Genomic DNA, 22579 nt, shown 5'->3' on the forward strand with positions numbered 1-22579 from the left:
TTGTTTTCATGCACTGTATATTGAATGAATTTGACTAGACGAAGCAACGTAGAACCGCAGGGAGTCGCTGTTTTCCGAACAATGCCCTTCTGAATCCTCCTGCCGCAGCTGATCCCGTGCGCTTGTCGTGTTGTGGTCCTCGAGCCCGAAGATGACAGCGAGGAAGTCTGGGTCACGACTCGAGACAGAGATAGAACGATGCCGCTCCGAAGGGCAATGGGACAAAATACCGGAGTTGGTACGGCAGCTCTCCGCCAAACTCATATCCAACGGTAAGACATTTAGATACAATTGTTCATTTGCAATGCTCTTTCGTTCATTGAAAGATCAGAGGCCTGAACAGATGCACTGAATCCACGGTCTTTCCTGACAACGTTAACCGCGTCTCCCCCGGATGCATTCACCCTGGCTTCAGCATCGTCTTGTTCCAATAAATTCGTAGTCGTTGTTTTGGAAATCTGAAACTGATAGTTGGCCTGTCTAGACAGCCTGCTTTAACCCTGTGTGTAGCGCTTCATCTTAATTTTATCCAAGATCACTTTCTACTTCCTTGTACTGATAGTTTTCCGAAATTCCGAAGGCTGGTGGTGGGAGTTTCAAAGGTTCTGCTGTCAAGCAGCTATTAAGGTGCCGAGCTTTGTTAAGTTAGCTACCTAACGTTAACTTCATGATTAAATAAAAGTTAATACAATTTCATCAGCAGTTAGATGACCAGCTACAGTTGCTAGATACAATTCGTTTATTACAGATAGAAATAGCTAGTCAGGTAGCCAACCATCCAGACCCAACGGGGTGTTATGATGTGGACGAAAACACAATTTCAGTGAGCACGTGTGGGGAATTTGCCATATCGATACCTATCCCGGCTGGTTTTATATGGCATATCTCCTTCCATTGTGTGTTGTTGACGCAGTAGCTATCCGTAGTGACATGTGAGTTACGCTCCCGTGCCACACATCGGTGCCCTGCTAAACAGTCTTACCATTGGATTACGTGTCACATTTACATCCAACAAAGCAAGACATTGAGTGCTTGAGAAGCCTAAGTAAGGCTTAATCTCAGCTGGTATGTCTGTGTTCTGAGACCTAGTTAGGCCTAAAAATAGAAGACTATAATCATCTAACTTTCTGTGTGTGTGTGTGTGTGTGAGACAGATGACCTGGGGGAGCTGCTTCTGGGGGAGGCTAAGCTACAGCAGTATCTGAAAGAGAACCCCCTGAAGCAGGGTGCCAGCCCCCGAGGTCAGAGGTCACGGCTGGTGGAGGTCCGCAAACACCTCACCGCTGCCCTTGACCGTGGCAACCTCAAGGTAGGGGCGTCGGACGGCAACCAAGTCTCATTTCCACTTTTACGTTTTTATATCACTCACTTAAACTGTCTGTAAAAACACCAGCTTTTCTCTTCTCTTACTCCTTCTACAGGAGGAATACATACAGGAGGCCAGTTTGCTGATGGCTAAACTGAACTATGTGGAAGGAGACTACAGTGAGGCCATTAATCAGTACAGCAAGGTCACTCTGGAAGACATGCAGCTGGTGGGATGTCCTGTCTACCGCCTTTCTATCATCGCTGAGGCCTACGCTACCAAAGGTTTGTGCCAACGCATGCTTGCACAGTTCATATACACGTAGCCTGGCCAAACTAATGTCTGGTTTAAGGGAGTCAGGTGGCTGAACGGTGAGGGAATCGGGCTGGTAATCTGAAGGTTGCCAGTTCGATTCCCGGCTGAGTCAAATGCCGTTGTGTCCTTGGGCAAGGCACTTCACCCTACTTGCCTCGGGGGGAATGTCCCTGTACTTATTGTAAGTCACTCTGGATAAGAGCGTCTGCTAAATAACTAAATGTAAATGTTTACACTATTACATATTTTAACAGATTTGTCTGCAAAGGGTGGGCGTGCACCAAATTTGCGCCACACACTGTTAGGCTACACTTTTGAAACATCTATGTTCTGATTGGTCATAACCATCTGTACAGACCCAAAGTTGACCAGACCGGAGAAGTTCCTGCAATACTACAGCGGTCCATGTGGTGGCGCTCGATGCCCATTGTTGGCTTAATTTAAGATTCCACTCTGCCCTGCGCGCACACATACACAGGCTCTCTTTGGTGTGTCAGTGCAAAGCAGAGTGGATGTGTCAGCCAGCACTGCAGAACAGAGCGTTGGATCAGAGTTATGATCAGAGTGCCCCGAACGTCTGTAGTACGGTACTCTAGAACACTGTTGGAGGAGGAGGGGGGGGGGGCCGTTGTGGGGGTGGGAAGGGGGTGGGGGCGGGGGTTAATGGTCCTTAATTCTCTTTAATTAGTCATGAGAACTCTCATGGAGAGTGTGTGTGTGTGGGGAGGTTACCTCGTGTGTTTAGAGGAACACAGAAGCCCATTAGGCTGGGGAAGAAAGTGCCTCTCCTCTGGGAGATGAATTAGTGATGTGGGGCAGAAGACTGCCAGGTTCTCTGGTTGAGAGGTCTGCTGGCCCTGGCTGCAGCCACATCAGAAACCCAACACACACCTCTACCCAACACCTCAACACACACCAGCCCAACACACCTCTACCCAATACCTCAACACACACCAGCCCAACACACACCTTTACTCAACACTTCACCGCACACCTCTACACAATACCCCAATACACACCTCTACTCAACACCTCACCACACACCCGACCAACACACACCTCTACTCACCACCTCACCCCCCCCCCCCCATATACAACAACCCAACACAGACCTCTACACAACAGCCCAACACATTTACATTTATTCATTTAGCAGACGCTTTTATCCAAAGCGACTTCCAAGAGAGAGCTTTACAAAGTGCATAGGTCACTGATAATAACAACAAGATAGCCCCACAGCATTGCGGGTAGTCAAAAACAAGAAGTACATATTGTGAACAACCAAAAATAGTGCTAAAGGGAAGAAACCATAAGAGCATGTAGTTAAACATGTTAAAATTACACAACATTAATCTCTAAGTGCAGGTGTACCTGTAGGAAAGCAATAAAAATAGGATTAACTAAAATAGAATACAACAGTTTAAATCAGCTACCACTAACCAACAAGAGCACACCAGAACCCTGGTTAAAGACTGACCCGGTTAGAATCAGCACTAAAACAGATTTACTGCAAAGCTAATTAAGGGCATCTGCCTATGCGTCTGACTGTGTCTGTCCGTAAACTCCCCACAGCGTTACCACACACACCACACACACACGGTCTAACACTGCCTGCATGTGCGTCTGTGTGTGATGATGAGGTTTTGGCTCAGGGTGTGTCGGGCAGGTCTTGTTGCCGGGTAGATGATAGGATAATCTGGTGTAGTCCCTCCAGTGAATGGGTTTACTAGAGTGTGACATGGCTGGCCTGTTCATCTGTAATTCCAGAGACCACACACATCCATAATTGATCAGTTATTAAAGCCATTCTGTATTATTAATCTGTTATTTGAAAAGGAGTCTGGAAACTGCAGATAGAGTTCCATAACAGGGGGTGGTGTGCCAGAGGTGGAGGGGTGTGTTTGTGTATTGTGGAGGGGGAAGGGGAGAGGGGAGCGGAGTGGTCTGGTTACGAAAAGCTCCTATTGATAACTATTGTTTAATTGAAGTCTCTCACCATTACACACACTGCCCCCCCAGTCATCTCCAGGTCAGTACACATGGCTGAGTCTACTTTACCTACGCTATGCTTCTCCACTAGGCCACAGAAACAGGAACATATTCTGACTAACTGCCTACAAAGTATACAGGGTCGGTCAGACAGTCTGTTAGTGAAGTATAAAGGAATCAATACTGTATTGCAACAGTACGGGTCTGTCCTTGCCACTAGTATGTGGGTAGATGTTCTGGGAGTGTCTGTGGACAGTGATTTTCTGAGGGATGGAAAGTAATTTCCTTCCAGATCGAACCCAGCGACGGGTTAGCTAAACAGGGGTTAGCCAGGACTTAGTGTCTGGTCTGTATTTCAGGTGTGTCCTTTCCAGACCGTGACCGGCATGCATATATTCTATATCCTTAGTAAAGCCTAGGTCCTGGATCCTCCCTCGCTCTCGATCTCCTGTTCCCCCTCCGTCCAGCCGCCCGTCAGCTTAGTGTCCTGCCAGCGTCCCCTCACAGCGTCTGATATTAAACATTCAGGCCTGTCTGGGAGCTTTGATCCCCCTGTGAGTCACACAGAGCAGACCTGAGCAGGATCACTTTCCCATGGCCCCGGAGAACACAGCGTCTGAAGTGCAGATGAGAGTAGCTGCAAAGGATTAGCCAGACTAGGATATTAGCTACACCGGAGTGTACATGCCCAGATGACAGGCGCAAAACACAACAGACCCAGAGCATTAGCTGAACCATACCCATCCAATGAGCTTTCCCTGATGTTTCTACGTTGCCGCTAACTGGAGTTACGTTTGCATGAAACCCCAAATTCCCAGCTTTGAAACCACTCTTCCAGCCTCAGAGAATTGCCCTTAAAATTCACAGTTATTCGCCCGAAAATTGGATTTTGCTGGGGACGGTTTTGTAATTCAAATTAGACTAGGGGGCAGTGGGGGGATATACTAAGCACCTACAGTGAGATGGACGACACTGTACAGGCCTAGATTTGAGGTCTGAGTCAATGAACTAAACCCTCGCTGAAACGTCTTGCTACCCATCTCTCTCTCTTTCTTTCTTTCCCTTTCTCCTCTCTTTTTCTCTCTCTGGCTTTCTCTCCCTCTCTCTCCATATATGTCTTGTTCTCCAGGTCTTTGTCTGGAGAAGGTTCCAGCAGCCTCTCCGTCTATGTCCAATCGGAATGTGGACCGAGACCAGGAAATCATCGTCTGCTACGAGAAGTCGGGGGACATCGCCCTGCTGTACTTGCAGGAAGTAGAAAAGGTAGTCTGGGTGTGGCCTTGTTAAACTATCTTTGTGGGGACACAATGTCTGCCCAAGTATGGTGAAATATGAAAATCCTGAACCTGTAGGGGCCTTTTGGTGGGCCCCATAGCTGCAAATGCTTTTGTCAGGGGGTTCTAGGTGTTTTAGGGTTATGGGTTAAGTAGTGTTAGGGTTAGAATTACATGAAGGGTTAGGAGTTAGTGGTTAGAGAACACAATTTTGAATGGGGGTGAATGGTCAGGCCCCACTAGGATAGAAAAAACTACCTGTGTGTTAGCATGCGTGCACCTGTAGTCCCATAGTGATAGTAGGTCCAGGGTCCACTGGGTTGGTGCTGGTGCAGAGCCAGGGTCCACTGGGTTGGTGCTGGAGTAGGTCCAGGGTCCACTGGGTTGGTGCTGGGACAGGTCCAGAGCTGGATCAATGCAGCATCGATGCGTTGCCGTCTGGTGTTCCTCACTGTGACCTTGACTGCAGATACGCTCGTCACACACTCTCTCTCCTCTGTGGATGTGTCAGCCACAGGTCTCTCTCTGTTCCGTCTGTGTGCTAGTCTGTGTGGTCTCTCTGGAAGGCCATGTTAGAGAAGGGTGGAGGGTAATGTGATCCTATTCCATACCCAAGCAGATCATTCAAATGTATTCAAAAAAGAAAGAAAACAAGTTATTTTCCGTACAACGGGAGCAATGTTTAAAACAACAGATTTAGTATTTTTTTAATACCCATTGACAACTGTAATATACTTTAGTATACCTGTACTTGTGTGAATACTTTGTAATCTGGATATCTAAACCTTCTAGAATGAAGAGCTTGAATAGAAGAGAACATTATTCAGCCTCTTAGCTGGACCTTCACTGCAGGGTTCACTATACACACACACACACACACACACCTATCCAATCTCCTGCTCTTCCTCCTCCCCAGGCCCTTAGTGCAGGCATGCAGAACCGCAGCCCCAAGCCTGGTCCGGTGGCACAGGAACAGGAACTGGGCTTCTTCCTGGAGACGGGACTACAAAGGGCGCACGTCATCCACTTCAAAAACGGGTACAAGAAAGAGGGGAGGGGGGGAATGTGAGAAAAGGAAACGAGGGAAGCAACGGGGGAAAGAAATTCAAAAGAGCGGACGGGGGTTCGAGGAAGAGCACGTTTTGAGAGGAGATATTTGCATGTGTGAGAACGAGAGTGTGAAAGTGACTTCCATCTGTAATCATCACTAACCGTCACTGTGTGCGTGTGACACTGTCTTCTACCCACAACAAACCTCTGGACTCCCATGGTGCCCCTGTCTGAGGACAGATAGTAGGTATCTCTGCTGCCAGACTAGACTAGCTGTGTGTTTTGCTCCCTAGATCTCCCTACCCCATCGAGTGCCACAGGTTGGCACTAGAGCAGGTACTGTTGCAGTTGTGTACTGTAAGACATAAGCTAGAGCTGCATCTTACAGAACATAGTCTCTACAGCCTAGATACCACCCAGTCTACAGCCCAGATACCACCCAGTCTACAGCCTGTATACCACCCAGTCTACAGCCTAGATACCACCCAGTCTACAGCCTGTATACCACCCAGTCTACAGCCTAGATACCACCCAGTCTACAGCCTGTATACCACCCAGTCTACAGCCTAGATACCACCCAGTCTACAGCCTGTATACCACCCAGTCTACAGCCTAGATACCACCCAGTCTACAGCCTAGATACCACCCAGTCTACAGCCTAGATACCACCCAGTCTACAGCCTAGATACCACCCAGTCTACAGCCTGTATACCACCCAGTCTACAGCCTGTATACCACCCAGTCTACAGCCTAGATACCACCCAGTCTACAGCCTAGATACCACCCAGTCTACAGCCTGTATACCACCCAGTCTACAGCCTAGATACCACCCAGTCTACAGCCTAGATACCACCCAGTCTACAGCCTGTATACCACCCAGTCTACAGCCTAGATACCACCCAGTCTACAGCCTAGATACCACCCAGTCTACAGCCTGTATACCACCCAGTCTACAGCCTAGATACCACCCAGTCTACAGCCTAGATACCACCCAGTCTACAGCCTGTATACCACCCAGTCTACAGCCTAGATACCACCCAGTCTACAGGCTAGATAACACCCAGTCTACAGCCTAGATAACACGTAAATACACCTCCTAGTGTATTGAGTCTACTATATTGTTTCCTGTAGTCACTTTGACTCGTCCATACCTGGGTCACAGTCTGTCACTGTAGCCTCTTTGTCCTGGCTGTTCTCTGAGGGAAAAACTGACTTTGCTTCCAATAGACTGGAAAGTCTGAATTGAAGAAAGTTCTCTTTTTCATGGGGAGAGCGGTGCGATTAAGTACAGGCAACCTGATGTGTCAGGAGACTGCACACAAGTAGAGCAGTACACACTGGGTTTGTTAGATTCATGTTGTGGTGTGTGGAGGGGTGGATTTCGGGGCAACACAAAGTGGGAGCCAGTGACGGAGGGCAAGTGATACCACCGTGATCCAATCAGGAACGGACATTTAAGATTGAAGATACACCTCCCCCCCCCCCCCCCCGTGTCGATCTGACCTCCAGTATCCCAGCATGCCTAGAGCTTAACCGTCAGGCAGCAGGAACGATCGCGTCAGCTCACAGCGTAGGGCTGCTTTAGGAGGCTGTGCCAGGACATGCATCAATACATGACAGGGGTACACAGTCCTACTGGGGGCATGAAAGGGGAGCAAACTACTCACTGTTCCAGGGGGGAGATGGAGAGGGAGATGAGAATGAGAGGAGGGAGGTAAAATGATGAGAACCAATGAAAGTGTGTGGGAAGGAGAGGTGTGTGTGTGTTATTGCAGTTGCCAGTTAGTAGATGATGCAAGGCTCTGCCTCATGTTCAAAGCTACACATCTACACCCAGACAGGCTGTCACTGATGTCAAACATGCTCACTCTCACACTCACTCACTCACCCCACAGTTTCTGTACTGTGAACACTGTATCGATTCTCAAACATGCACAATAAGCCTTTATGTACACACACTCAAAATGGCTGTTCTCTGGTTGCTGATGCCGGAGGGCTGGTGTGTGTGTGTGTGTGTTGCATTAGCTGAGTGGGTGTGAGATTGTGAAAGTGGGTCTGATCCATAGAGAACTCTCAATATGTGGTATTGACATTTCCTGTCGACTTACGCACATGCACGCACACCCACATGCACAATCCCCTCTGTAGAGACTGTAGAAAGATGGAAAAGTAGGTAGATGACCATCTGTCCACGTTTTTTCTCTCACATAACATCAACGTTTCTGCTCACCATAGCAACCTCACCAGGGGTGTGGGCCGCTTCCGGGAGATTCTACGTGCGGTGGAGACCAGGACCACCCAGAACTTACGCACGGTGGGTGCTTGGTAGAGATTGTGTGTGTGTGTGTTTTCGATTACAGACAGTTCAATTAAACAGCATATACGAGCGTGGTATACTGTTGAACCAAAAGGTTTGTTTATTACTGATTCTTTGATTGTTTTCAACTCAACATGCAGCCTACCTTGTAAAACGTCAGTCTTCACCTACATGTCGTCATTGACGATGCTGTTTGTGTGTGTGTGTGTGTGTCAGACCATAGCCAGACAGCTGGCTGAGATCCTGCTGAGAGGAATGTGTGAGCAGAGTTACTGGAGCCCTCTGGAAGACCCGCCCCACCAATCTCCACTGGACGACCCGCTACGCCAAGGGTCCTCCCATCCTAAGGACTACGCTCTCAGTCGACGACCACGAATCTACTCCGGAGAGAAGTATGAGCGTGTGTGTGTGTGTGTGCACCCCCTATGTTCGCCCAGTCCTTAAGTCCTGAAACACTATACTTTTATTCAATTATCCCTCACAACACATCTTTAAAAAAACTATCTTTCTCTCTCTGCCCGTCTCTCTCTCTCTGTCTCTCTCTCTCTCTCTCTGTCTCTGTCTCTCACTCTCACTCTCTCTCTGTCTCTCACTCTCTCTCTGTCTCTCTCTCTCTCTCTCCCTCTCTCTGTCTCTCTCTGTGTCTGTCTCTCACTCTCTCTCTCTCTCTCTCTCTCTCTCTCTGTTTCTCTCTCTCTCTCTGTCTCTCTCTCTCTCCCAGTCTGTTCTGCCCTCAGGAGAACACAGAGGAAGCCTTGTTGCTGCTGCTCATCAGTGAGTCCATGGTAAGACCCTCGTATGCCTCCATAGCAGATCTCCTGGTTGACCCCAGGCTCGGGGTCAGGTGGTGACTGTGTGTGCACCCCCCAGGCCAACAGAGACGCCGTGCTCAGCAGGATCCCCGAGCACAACAACGACCGCATCATCAGCCTCCAGAGTGCCTCTGTGGTGTACGACCTGCTCACCATCGCACTGGGACGGCGAGGCCAGTACGAGATGCTGTCAGAGGTACACACGCGCACGCACGCAGTCACTGACTTTCAAACAGATCCAGAACATACCATCTTTGTCTTTCTCTTATCTTCCGCTCACTTTTTCATACACACACACACACACCCCTCAGCTCCTAACTCGCCTTCCGTATCCGTGGGAACATCCGAGGAGGCCCGCTGGGACTTACCAGCGCTCAGTGGCCCTGTTGCCCTGGTAACCAGAGCTGCCAGTCTCGGCAGCCCGGAGACAAGGTGCTGGAGGTCGATACAGGAGAAGGGAGATCTGATTGGTCAATAGCAGAGTAGATCTCTTGATTATTATTGATCTGGAGGAGCTTGAAGTTGATCTTGTGGCACTTCTCCCTGCTCGCACACACACACACACACACTCTCTCGCACACACACAAAACACATGCTGCAACATGAGCTGATTTCAACTTGTTTTGCCTTTGCTTTCTGTTGAGTGAAAGCTGTATGAAGTGCTTACTCTGTTTATTTGAGATGCTGACCTTTCTGTTTCTCCCTCCCCCTCCCCCTCCCTCCCCCCCCCTCCCCCTCCCTCTCCCTATCCCCCTCCCTCTCCCTATCCCCCTCCCTCTCCTTCGCTCCTCAGTGTTTAGAGAGAGCTATGAAGTTTGCTTTTGAGGAGTTCCACCTGTGGTACCAGCTGGCACTCTCTCTAATGGCTGCTGGAAAGGTACAACACACTCAAGCACACACAGCTACACTCAAGCACAGTAAAAGTGTGTCACAACATCATTTATTTCATGATCTACTCGTGCTCCCCCTTGTTTGCTTCACAACGTTTTTGTGTACGTGTGTCTGTGTGTGTGTACGTGTGTGTGTGTGTGTGTGTGTGTGTGTGTGTGTGTGTGTGTGTGAAGTCTGCACGAGCGGTGAAGGTCCTAAAGGAGTGTATTCGTCTGAAGCCAGATGACCCAACCATCCCTCTACTGGCTGTCAAGCTGTGTATCGGAACTCTACACTGGGTTAGTACAGACGGCTGGCTGGCTGGTGAACTGAACAACAGTTGATGGGTCAGTGAGAACAAACCCAGCCTGCCAGGGGAAGCTATCCCTGCCTTCCCAACTAAGCTCGATCCCATCCACGAAGACATAGGCTGTCAGATAGCATTGTGCTGAATGTCTTTGTAATCATAAGCTCCTTTACTCTCTCTTCCTCTGTCTCCCTTGTCCCTCTCTCCTGTTGTCCCCCTCCTCCCTCCCTCCCACACGCACACCAGTTGGAGGACGGAGAGCAATTTGCTAAGATGGTGGTGGAGATGGGGGACAAGGCTGCAGAGTTCAGGGCTAAAGGTTTCCTGGCCATAGGACTGGTCTACAGCCTCAAGGCCACTGACGGTGAGTTAGCAACAGAAGTGTGTGTGTGTCTGTCAATGCTTTGCTTCTGAATATGGGATATTCACACAATATCTCAATCTTTCTCTGTCTCTCACTCTGTCTCTGTCACTCTCTCTCTCAGCATCATTGAGGGGAATGCAGGAAGACTATCAGAGGAAAGCTCTAGGTTCATTCCAGAGGTGAGTGTTGTCCTTGGCTGCAGTGTACAGTCTGCAGTGATAGATGGTAGTGAAGTGAGGAAGGCTAACCTCCTGTCCCGCACTGACCACCTGGTGTCTCTATCTCAGGGCTCAGAGCCTGTTCCCCACTGACCACCTGGTGTCTCTATCTCAGGGCTCAGAGTCTGTCCCCCACTGACCACCTGGTGTCTCTATCTCAGGGCTCAGAGTCTGTCCCCTACTGACCACCTGGTGTCTCTATCTCAGGGCTCAGAGTCTGTCCCCCACTGACCACCTGGTGTCTCTATCTCAGGGCTCAGAGCCTGTCCCCTACTGACCACCTGGTGTCTCTATCTCAGGGCTCAGAGCCTGTCCCCTACTGACCACCTGGTGTCTCTATCTCAGGGCTCAGAGTCTGTCCCCTACTGACCACCTGGTGTCTCTATCTCAGGGCTCAGAGTCTGTCCCCCACTGACCACCTGGTGTCTCTATCTCAGGGCTCAGAGTCTGTCCCCCACTGACCACCTGGTGTCTCTATCTCAGGGCTCAGAGTCTGTCCCCCACTGACCACCTGGTGTCTCTATCTCAGGGCTCAGAGCCTGTCCCCCACTGACCACCTGGTGTCTCTATCTCAGGGCTCAGAGTCTGTCCCCCACTGACCACCTGGTGTCTCTATCTCAGGGCTCAGAGTCTGTCCCCTACTGACCACCTGGTGTCTCTATCTCAGGGCTCAGAGTCTGTCCCCCACTGACCACCTGGTGTCTCTATCTCAGGGCTCAGAGCCTGTCCCCTACTGACCACCTGGTGTCTCTATCTCAGGGCTCAGAGTCTGTCCCCCACTGACCACCTGGTGTCTCTATCTCAGGGCTCAGAGTCTGTCCCCCACTGACCACCTGGTGTCTCTATCTCAGGGCTCAGAGTCTGTCCCCCACTGACCACCTGGTGTCTCTATCTCAGGGCTCAGAGTCTGTCCCCCACTGACCACCTGGTGTCTCTATCTCAGGGCTCAGAGTCTGTCCCCCACTGACCACCTGGTGTCTCTATCTCAGGGCTCAGAGTCTGTCTCCCACTGACCACCTGGTGTCTCTATCTCAGGGCTCAGAGTCTGTCCCCCACTGACCACCTGGTGTCTCTATCTCAGGGCTCAGAGCCTGTCCCCCACTGACCACCTGGTGTCTCTATCTCAGGGCTCAGAGCCTGTCCCCCACTGACCACCTGGTGTCTCTATCTCAGGGCTCAGAGTCTGTCCCCCACTGACCACCTGGTGTCTCTATCTCAGGGCTCAGAGTCTGTCCCCCACTGACCACCTGGCTGCCTTCTACCTCGCTCTGCAGCTGGCTGTTTCCAGACAGGTCAGACACAGACACACACACACAGACAGCTATAAGCACTGTAAAGTGCCACGGAACTCTTGGTCACTTGTCACTTGGTAGTACTTAGAACCGACTCTGCGACCCAGGGAAGCAGATTGACGTGTGTGTGTGTGGTGTGTAGATCCCAGAGGCTCTGGGCTATGTCCGCCAGGCCCTTCAGCTGCAGGGGGATGATGTCCACTCCCTCCATCTCCTGGCCCTCCTCCTCTCTGCCCAGAAACACTACCACGACGCCCTCAACATCATGGAGATGGCTCTCAGCGAGTACCCGGAGAACTTTATGTACGTATCACACACACACACACAGCCCTGTAAGCCAACCCCCTGCCTCTGCTGTACACTCCGGCCCCTTGCATAACAGGGCAGAGTAGACTTCCCTTTCTCTGCTGTAATTTGTTCTCGAGCTTGATTGAGCTTCAACACAGCCTGAGGGAGCATGTGTGTCCACAAACTGGAAACTGTGTATTTGTGTGTGTCCATGGAAAGCATGTGAGCGTGTGTGTGTGTGTGTGTATATTAATCCAGCTGTTCGGGTGATAAGCGTCAGTGTGTTACTGTCAAAGGGACACTACAGGCAGAAGGCATGTGTAGAAAAAAAAAAAAAAGAAGAAAGTGTCTGTATAGATGTGTATATATTAAACAGTCTGCTGTATTGTAACACACACACACAGTCCTCCTTGGAAAGCATCGAGAAATATCTAGACATACAGAGAATGTAGTCTATAGGAGTGCTCTTCAGTACAAGCCTACAGGGTTTTGCCAGTTGTGTGTGTGTGTGTGTGTTTGTTTACAACTGTACATGAATACATATCACTGCTAAGGGGTGAGGAAGTGGTGGAGGAGGACAGGAGGTCCTATTAATGGAAGCTTGCTTCACATAACTGCCTGCCTCCCTTTCCTCCTCCCCCTCCCCCCCACCCCTCTCTCCCCCATAGATTTTCTCCTCTCTGCCTTCTCTGAACAATTGAATGTCCATCCTGGCTTTAGCCCTGCTTGCCTCTGTGGGGGAGTTCAGATCTATGCATCCTCCCTCCCTGCCTACTTTACTTCCTCCAATCCCTTCCCTCTCTTCTGTTTTCCTCCACTCACCCCCCCCCCCCCCCCCCCCCTCTCCTACTCTTTGTCCCCTTCCCTCCGCAAGACATCCTTGAGATAGAACTGTGTGTGTAGTTAGATTGGATTTCAGGAACATTAAACTGTGTGTGTGTGTGTGTGCGCTTTGGTCTCCAGTCTGCTGTTCACCAAGGTCAAGCTGGAGACTTTGTGCCGGGGCCCAGAAGATGCTCTGCTCACCTGTAAACACATGCTGCAGATCTGGAAGTCCTGCTACAACCTCACCAACCCCAGGTAACACACACACACTGTGTGTCACTCACACTCCCTCCTGAGTTCAGGATGCCCATGGCCCAGGCTGGCAGCATGGGGGTTAGGGGTAGGGCTGATGACTCTGGACAATGTGTGTTGGTGGCCTGGTCTACTAAGGGATGTGTATACACACCCACACCCACACATACAGTATATATACATATATATGTGTGATTCTGTTACATCAGAGCAGGGAATCTAGTACAACATATGACCCCACCAGACTGTGTGTGTGTGTGTACGTGTGGGTGTGTGTGTGAACATATGTGATCTGACCTCAACCAAAGCCCCTGTAGCCTCCTGGTATTAACTATCACGAGAGAAATAGAGAGAACAAGAAAGAAAGAAAGGAATAGAGAGAAAGAGAAAGATTCCCATCCCAATGCAGAGTTCTTAAGATGCCCTCGAGTCCAGATGAGAGGAAAACAAAAACAGGATCTTTAGCCCATCAGAACAGATGCTTTGTTCGGATCAAGTCGGGGATAGAATGGGATTCAAAGACATGAGCGATTTGACAGATCTGCATGGTCACTTCTCCTCCACACCTCTGAGCCTCAGCGCATGTCTGCCGTTGGCTTTCATGTTTCATTCTGTGTGTGTGTGTGTTTACCTAGAGTCTTTCTCCACCATGTCAGTACAACTACAGTCTGTCTAGCCCGTCTATGGCTCTCATGCCTTAACTCCATGGGGAGACGGTACTCCTTTAGTCCAGGTAGTGTTTACCTGTCAGACCCCAGGCAGGCCACCCTTCAGAGAGGTACTCAGAGAGGTACTGGCTAGAGACAAGGTTAGCGAGGCTAGAAGCTTCTCCTCCTAACCTTCCACAGTTGCACCTGATTTCATCAGCCTGTCAAAACCATCGCTGTAATTTTCACATTCTCTCCTTTCCTTTCGCTCTTCCTAATGTGTATGCCTGTTGGTCTAACTGCCTGACTCTGTGTTTTCTGTGTGTGTGCGCGCACTCCTGCCTGCTGTGTGTGTGTGTGTGTGTGTGTGTGTGTGTGCCTGCCTGCCGTGTGTGTGGGTGTGCTGCAGTGATTCAGGTCGGGGAAGCAGTCTGTTGGACAGAGCCATAGCAGACAGGAGACAACTCAACACCATGACCCTGCCGGACTTCAGTGACCCAGAGACAGGTAGAACTCACACATATGCACGCGTACACACATTCAAGGCCTTCCTACTTCTACCCAGCTCATTCCCAGTGGCTTCTATTTCCACACACTTCTCTCAAACGCAGCTACGTTCTTTAAGGCAGCGTGTCTCAACCCTGGTCCTTGGGCCCCCCTGCCCTGCATCTTCTAGATGTTTCCCTCGTCCAACACTTGGCTTCTGTTGAGCTTGATAACGACCCATTCCTTTGAACCAGGTGTGTAAGGGGTTCCCCCAGGACCAGGGATGAGAGAGGCTGCTTTAAGGGACCAGAACGGTGGACTTGTGGATGATGAACAGTGGGTCTCTAGTCCCCAGCCCAAACAAACGCCGAGCACTCTGTCTCTTATCCTGTCACTGTTCACACCTGTCTATGCATAGACAGTAGAGTCTTTTTTATTTTCTCCGGGTCTGCACCCAGCATAGAAACCCTGTGTTTATCTCTATGTCTGTATCTTTTCTGTAAGCCCTCCTCTTTTCTCTCTCAATCTGCTGTTGCCAAGGGAACGGCTCCAGCCTTCATATGGTGTTTATTTTCTGTCTCAGTCTTCCTCCTCCTCCTCACAATATCTTCATTTCAACTCGTTAAATCCTCTTCCTCTTGTCTGTCGCCGTGAGACGTCTCGTTTCCTGTTTGACAGTGACGTCGTTTTTCTTTTCATCATCCGTGGTCTTTTTTCTGTTTGGTAATTCTGCTGTTGTTTCCAGCCTCTGGCTCCTCCTCCTCTCACTCCAGTTCGGAAGCCACCTCCCTCTCCTCCCCCTCCCTCCTCTCTTCCCCCACCTCCCTCTCCTCCCCCTCCCTCCTCTCCTCCCCCTCCTCCCCCTCCTCCCCTGTCTCTCCCGTCTTTGTGGTCCCCTCCCACAACCCTGTCCCTCCTTCCTTCCTCCCTCCCACCGCCCCTCCCAGGCCAGACCCCACCACCAAGCCAGCTGTCCACACCCACGCTTTCTGCGACCACATCCCTCGCAGACGACTCTCCGGCACCAGTAAAGCACTGTGCACGGCCATGTCAGCCAATCGCATGGGGTGGAGTGTGACTCACTGACCAATCACAGAGTTTACAGAGTGTGTGTTTGAATCCCACTGGCTGGTTTGCGTTCACCACCGCAGTGGGCTGATCACAGACCACATCCTGCCACACTCCCTGTGTGTGTGTTTGTGTGGTCTTATCTGTAGTGAAGGTACTTTAACCCTGTGTCCCTACCTGGATTGTCCTCTGTGTTTCTCGACCTCCTCTCCTTCACTAATCATTTTACTTCCTGTTTTCTTTCCTGTATTTTTCTCTTTTTTTCTTCTTTTTTTTCCCTCAAGGCAGAATGCCAGACGCAAACATACAGGGTTTTTACTCCATGTTTTCAGTTTGTAAGTAGAGTTCCCTCTGTCCCTATACTGCAGGGCACACTGCCCCCAAGCCTAGCATACTCCCCCCCCAGCCTAGCATACTCCCCCTCAGCCTAGCATACTGCCCCCCAGCCTAGCACACTACCCGCCAACGCTGGGGACAGTGTCTATCCAAATAAGCAGCTCCAAGTTGCCCCAAGGAACCTAAACAGAAGGAAGTGCCAGTAATGTCTGTCTGTGTGCTCCTAGCTGGAACCACTGGAGTTGTGGTGTACCTGGTCACCTGGGGCGTGCCCTCTATGACGCTTCCTTCTTTAGATGTTCCTAGCTCTGACCCCGCTGGCTGCTGGCAGGCTGGACGCTCTCCTGATCCTCATAGCTCTGCAGTCGTACCTCCAATACTACCTGGAGGCTGACAAACTCAAGTTTTCAGCAAAAGAACAATCCCCAAATCAGGATTTAACCTGTGGATTTGTTGTCATTTGTTTAAATGCTTTCTCTCTTTCTACTTCTATTTCACTCTCTCTCTTTATTTTTCTCTCTTGTGCTTTGTAACATGCATGAACCTTTGGCTGTTTGTATCCAGGCTGGCTGCTGTGTGTATGTTTTTGTGTGTTTGTGTGGTTTCCTCTGCACAGTGTGCCGTTTTAACCTCTAACCCTGTGGTTTTCGATTGACCTCACAACACCAGAGAGCCTGCCGTCCTATTAGATACCTCAAACACTCAATTAGGAAAACCTTTCAGACCTCAACAGTCCACCCAATCACCAAATCTGGAAGCTATCCCCTAGGCTACCGTGGACTGCTATACAAATTTGGCTGAACGGCTCACTTGCTACTGACTGTTTGGCTTCAGTAAAACCCAGCCAACAATAATGTAGCTAGCAGTGAGAGTTAGGTCAGATGTATTAGAAAGATAGCTGGAGATAGGTGTGGATTGGTTAGCCTGTTACAGTAGCCTGCTATTTAGAAGTGTGCTGTGGGAGGGTTGGTGTGTAGGGGGTTAGGCAGGCTAAGTGCTGCAGTGGGGCAGAGATCTATAGCAGGGTTTATAGGCACATTGTCCACTGGCTTCAGTCAATAACCAGGGAGACAGACAGACAGACAGCAGAGTGGTTCATTAGAAAAGGGGAGGGGAGGGAGTAAGAGAGAGAGAGACACACATGCCCACACAAGGACAGAGAACGAGAGCGAGGTAGAGAGAGTGTTCATTGGGAGATGCAGGGTAATACTTTTGAGATTTCATCACTACTTAGAGAAGTGAGCGAAGAGAAAGTGCCTTTGTGTTTGCCCTCAAATGTGTGCGTGCGTGTGTGCGTGCGTGTGTGCGTGTTAGCCAGTGTGTCCTGCAGATAGAGAACCCAGAGACTTATCCCTACTCCCATTTCCCTAAATCCTCTTAGTCCCATTCCAGCTTAAACTCTGTCAATTCTCCCCTCTGAAGGCCCTATCAGCAGCATCTCCCCAACGTGGATATCCTCACTGCCTAAACCCAGCCCAGCCCCCGCCCCGCCCTCCCCCAAAATCACCCTGACAAGCTCTGTAGATAGCAGCCTCCTCTGGGCCTTCATCTAAAGCTCTCTGTCTCTTTTCTAGAACACTTAAAACTCCCTGTCAAGAGTTCTAGAATGTTCAAATCTGACTTCTAGAACTCGGCACACTCTCTTTAGATGGTAAACTCTCTGCTAGCCAGATGAAAACTTCAGCCTATAGCTAAGTTCCTCCCATTTCTACACACACACACCATGACCGTGCACCATTCAGGATGATTTCATCAAGGCTGTCTGTCTGAGGAGTTTATATCATCATAAGCTGATGAGTCCCTGTCTGCCATACAAGCACAGCTACAGTAGTGTAGGAAGGACTGAGGTGACTGCTGGTCTGGCTGCTTCTCCAGACCACCCCCCCTGTCCTCTCTGACCCCTGACCTGTGTCTGCTTCACACCTCCAGGCTCCATCCACGCCACGTCCATAGCAGCCTCCAGGGTGGAGCAGGCCCTGTCGGAGGTGGCCTCCTCTCTGCAGAGCAACGCCCCCAAACAGGGTCCCCTGCACCCTTGGATGACCCTGGCTCAGATATGGCTGCACGCAGGTAACTTCCCACACCGTGTGTTTGTGTGCGTGCGCACGTTCATTTGGCACGGTAAAAGTAAAGGTACTGGAAAGGTTGTGTGTTTCTGATTCTATGACTAGCAAAACAAAAGCATATGACTGGAATTGACGTGTTCCTGTCAGGTGGTCTAGTAGCATTAGCATAGCTCGCAGTCCCCTGGACGAGCTACTACCATTTAGATTCCTCCTCCGCGATGGGCCTGCCTCCACCACAGAGCTCATGAGCCGCCCACACCGACAGGCCTGGCGAGCCAGCAGCTTCTCTCCACTCCTCTAGATACTCCTCCCGATGGACAGATAGATAGACACACATTAACACACTGTAGATCACAGTCGAGGCACACCACACCGCCTGGATGGGGAGAGGGAGGAAGTGACATCTGCAAAGCCTTCAGGATCCAAGGGAGCAGTCTTTCCTCTGCCAGCCAGTTCTGCTCTGCCCCACCAGGCCCGGCCCGTCACACTGGCTCCAGAGAGAGAGACGAGCAGATCTCTGTTACGATAGGGTTTATCTGTCTCTCTCTATGTCTGCCATTAGTCTGTGTAGAATCTTTGAGAATCAGACCCTTTTTTTACTGAGACATAGTGAGACTACAGAGATTCTCCACCGCAGTAATCGGACGACGAGATCTTCCGTTTCGTAGCTTAGATGTCTCAAGTTTCGCCCAAGTAATAAAGCTGCTTCTATATCACTTCCTGTTTGTTACTTCCTGTCTGTCTCATGCCCAGATCCTCATTTCCTGTCTTGCTGTGCGGCATAGGAAATCATCCTGTCACCTCGCAATCACCTGTCAGAGATATGACGCACATATCTGTTGACGTGAATGTGAGTGAGTGAGTGAATGAGTGAGTGGGTGAGTGAGTGAGTGAGAGAGAGAGTGAGAGAGAGAGAACGTGTGTGTATAACCCCTCTCTCTCTGTCCCCGTAGCCGAGGTGTACATTGGCATGGCCAAGCCGGCGGAGGCGACGGCGTGCACCCAGGAGGCTGCCAACCTGTTCCCCATGTCCCACAACGTCATGTACATGAGGGGGCAGGTGGCCGAGCTGAAGGGGAACACGGAGGAGGCCAAGCGCTGGTACGAGGAGGCACTCTCCATCAGCCCCACCCACGTCAAGACCATGCAGAGGCTGGTGAGGGCACTGCCACACACACACATGCGGACGGACACTGAACACACACACACATGCACGGTTATTCAGACAGGGAGTTAGGAAGACGCATCCACACAGGGCAATATCCTTCAGCAGTCTCCCTGGGGTGTTAGTCTTTAGACTCACTATCTCAGTAGTAATTACCCAGAGTCCTTAGGGAGGACAGACAGAGGGCAGAGAATGGAGGGGAAAGAAGGAGAGGAGTGGAGTGGTGTAGGAGGAGTGTATACGGGGGTAACACTCTATCACTCCTATCTCTGGTCGGCATCAAACCCTCATCATCTCTTTCTCTCTCCTCGCTCTCACCTTGACCCTCACCCTCTCTTCTCTCTCCCCTCCCTGGCCCCAACCCTCCAGGGTTCGATCCTGCACCAGCTGCAGAGGTACAGCCTGGCGGAGAAGATCCTGCGTGACGCCGTGCAGGTCAACTCCACGGCCCACGACGTGTGGAACGGCCTGGGGGAGGTGCTGCAGGCGCAGGGCAACCACTCCGCCGCCACCGAGTGCTTCCTGACCGCCCTGGAGCTGGAGGCCAGCTCCCCCATACTGCCCTTCACCATCATACCTAGAGTCCTCTGATCCACACACACACTACACACATGCTCACTCGTCATAAATTGGAAGCAAGGCATCTCATCTCCATGTGGAATGCCTCGTTCCTGTGGCTCTTCTTTTTTTTTTTTTCTTTTTTTTTTGGAAGGTGCCAACATGCTTCCCCTGAATACGACACTTTGAAACGACTACGCCGCTGTACGCGCACTTGTCCTGCTCTCTGCTGTCTCCCACAGTTCTTTGCTGTGCTGGTGACCCCCGACCCCGGCTACGTGGTGACATCATCGCTGGAGCACAGTTGGGCTTGTTCCTGATGTCATGGAAGTTATTGACCTGTGTGTTGACCAACAATAATTGTTGTCCTACCTACTTCAGTGCACTGTGGTCGCTTCCACCCCCATAGATGTTGACTATGCCTAATCTGACGTGTGTGTCTGTTTGTCTGTGTGTGTTTGTGTGTGGGTGTGTGTTTGTGTGTGTGAATGTAACTGCAACAATAGTGTACAGCACGTGATTATATTTTGTCCAAGAGACCTATAAAGTCATAGACTATCACCTGAAATATGTATTTTATCCATGGTTTAATCTGTTATGTGCATTCTACCTTTAGTCCTGTTGCTTTGGCAGGATGTGGAAGTCATTGACACACAGATAGTGTGTTTCGTAATCGGGTGTTGTTGTTGCTATGTGTATGAGTTCCTATAAGCTTGAATCTCATCAGTCACTAACATCAATGCCAAAACACAATAAGATTAATATTGTTTTTCTTTTTCACATGATCTTGAATTTTAAGTGTAGATTTATTATGATTATTGTTTACAGAATTATTTCTAGAACGGTTTACTATTTCATGAGAAGGTAAATTATCTATATACCTGACAGACCTCTGGGTAAAGTGAGTGGCCAGTGACTGTAGAGAGTATGTACTGTATATTCTAAAGTAAGAACAGCCATTTGGGAATAGAGTCGTATTTGTAGAAGGCACACTTGAAAATTGTATTTAAGTTCGATAAAGTCATGGTGAACTTGAAAAGACAGCACATTGATCGATCCAGCTATCTTAACCATACAACAACAAAAAACATCTTATATTACTGAATTATTATTTTATAGAAACATATTTGGTTGATGGATTTGAGTTGATCCAAACCCCTTCTGGAATCTATATATCTGATGTTGGAAGATGTGAGTTCAAGAAGGGTTACTCTGCTGGTCTAGTGCTAGAGCCAACCTATCTACAGACCCCGCGTCTCTCCAATTGGCCGGAATGCCAATCGCCCTGATCTGATTGGTCAGGGCGATTAAACAACAGCATCAGTTATACTGTAATTGGAAAAAAAACTTATGATTATGTCAATAAAAAGTGATTGGATAAGAGACCAGTTGTTGGTTATTGTTGATTATAATTGATGCTGAAGCAAAGTTACTTTCCGATTTGTACCAACCTACCGAACACACCCAGACACACACACACTGTGTCATGACCAGGGGAGAGTCTCTGGATGCTTCCTTCACTACTCTCCTTGAGGGGATGTGTGATATAACTCAACTGGATAGATGGGAACATGACTTTCTCTGCTCTGTTGTCACCAATCCAGTCATTTCAGATCAGTGATTCTGCCAGGGAAGGAAGACAGGAAGGGAAGCCTTTTGGAAGGAACGGACTGCATCGTCAAAGCGTTGTCCCTCCTGCGTGGACGGGAGTCGTCTCTGTTGTGATGTTGCGACCCGTCAGTCCCACAGCAGCAAGCACACAGAGACAGAGACCACGCCCCGCTCACACAGCTGCTGAGTAGCACTCTACACTCCTCCCTCTCCTCTGCCTCTGCCTCACACTGCTTTCTGCCTCTGCCTCACACTGCTTTCTGCCTCTGCCTCACACTGCTTTCTGCCTCTGCCTCACACTGTTTTCTGCCTCTGCCTCACACTGTTTTCTGCCTCTGCCTCACACTGTTTCTGCCTCTGCCTCACTGTTTTCTGCCTCACACTGTTTTCTGCCTCTGCCTCACACTGTTTTCTGCCTCTGCCTCACACTGTTTTCTGCCTCACACTGTTTTCTGCCTCTGCCTCACACTGTTTTCTGCCTCTGCCTCACACTGTTTTCTGCCTCTGCCTCACACTGTTTTCTGCCTCTGCCTCACACTGTTTTCTGCCTCACACTGTTATCTGCCTCACACTGTTTTCTCCTCGTCCCTTGTTCTCCACACTCCTCTCATCTTTTCTCTCGTTTCTTCCTCACGTATCCTCTGTAGCGTATCATGTCTCATCATTAGACATGAATAGTTAATGACCTACATGTCTCCCTTCTCTTCTTCCCCCAGTTTTCTTTCTCGTCTCCTGTTCTCCCTCGTTCTAATTGTTCTGTGTTCCTGTGTTCTGAGGAAACATCAAAGATTGATGTCGGCTTTCTAGGAGTTCAGAGAGCAGAAAACACCATCAGTTGGCAGGGGAAACCTTGATGAAACCCAGACAGAGACTGGTGCTCACAACTCCTATCACCTCATTGATACACTCGGCTCTGCCTTAATTACAGTGAGGGAGAGAGAGAGGAAGAGAAACGACTGAGGAAGCCTCTGCTGCAGTCTCTCCCTCCCTCTTTCCTGTGTGTCTGGTGCTAAGCGGATGTGAATGACATGTTGGCTGGAGTCGTTCCTAACCCCCTTCCCTCCCTACACACACACCCACACACACCCTGCAATTCACATCCTCAGTTCTGCTGCCTCATCCCTCTGCAGCAGCTGCCACTATGTCCTGCGCCTGTCTGCTGG

At 49.9% G+C, this 22579-nt stretch overlaps 1 protein-coding gene across 1 annotated transcript; it reads left to right on the top strand.

Annotated features, from left to right (window-relative positions):
- Nucleotides 1-74: 74 nt before the first annotated feature.
- On the top strand, nucleotides 75-21190 carry ttc7b (tetratricopeptide repeat domain 7B). The gene is made up of 20 exons (XM_047014267.1): nucleotides 75-272; nucleotides 1155-1309; nucleotides 1422-1590; nucleotides 4740-4873; nucleotides 5801-5922; nucleotides 8170-8248; nucleotides 8468-8643; nucleotides 8973-9036; nucleotides 9122-9259; nucleotides 9857-9940; nucleotides 10128-10232; nucleotides 10487-10604; nucleotides 10726-10783; nucleotides 12042-12114; nucleotides 12257-12417; nucleotides 13366-13482; nucleotides 14536-14633; nucleotides 17946-18086; nucleotides 19036-19238; nucleotides 19617-21190. The coding sequence occupies exons 1-20, from the start codon at nucleotides 152-154 to the stop codon at nucleotides 19836-19838; spliced, it is 2538 nt and encodes an 845-aa protein (XP_046870223.1). The 5' UTR covers nucleotides 75-151; the 3' UTR covers nucleotides 19839-21190.
- Nucleotides 21191-22579: the final 1389 nt, after the last annotated feature.

The sequence above is a fragment of the Hypomesus transpacificus genome, chromosome 3, assembly GCF_021917145.1.
Source record: "Hypomesus transpacificus isolate Combined female chromosome 3, fHypTra1, whole genome shotgun sequence".
NCBI classification, from domain to species: Eukaryota; Metazoa; Chordata; class Actinopteri; order Osmeriformes; family Osmeridae; genus Hypomesus; species Hypomesus transpacificus.

Excerpts from the sequence above, each read along its gene's own strand:
- ttc7b (XM_047014267.1), top strand. The coding sequence starts at position 152 with ATGACAGCGAGGAAGTCTGGGTCACGACTCGAGACAGAGATAGAACGA. Across the intron at positions 10,233-10,486 it reads GTATCGGAACTCTACACTGG|TTGGAGGACGGAGAGCAATT; the intron begins GTTAGTACAGAC and ends CACGCACACCAG. Across the intron at positions 14,634-17,945 it reads CTTCAGTGACCCAGAGACAG|GCTCCATCCACGCCACGTCC; the intron begins GTAGAACTCACA and ends TCACACCTCCAG.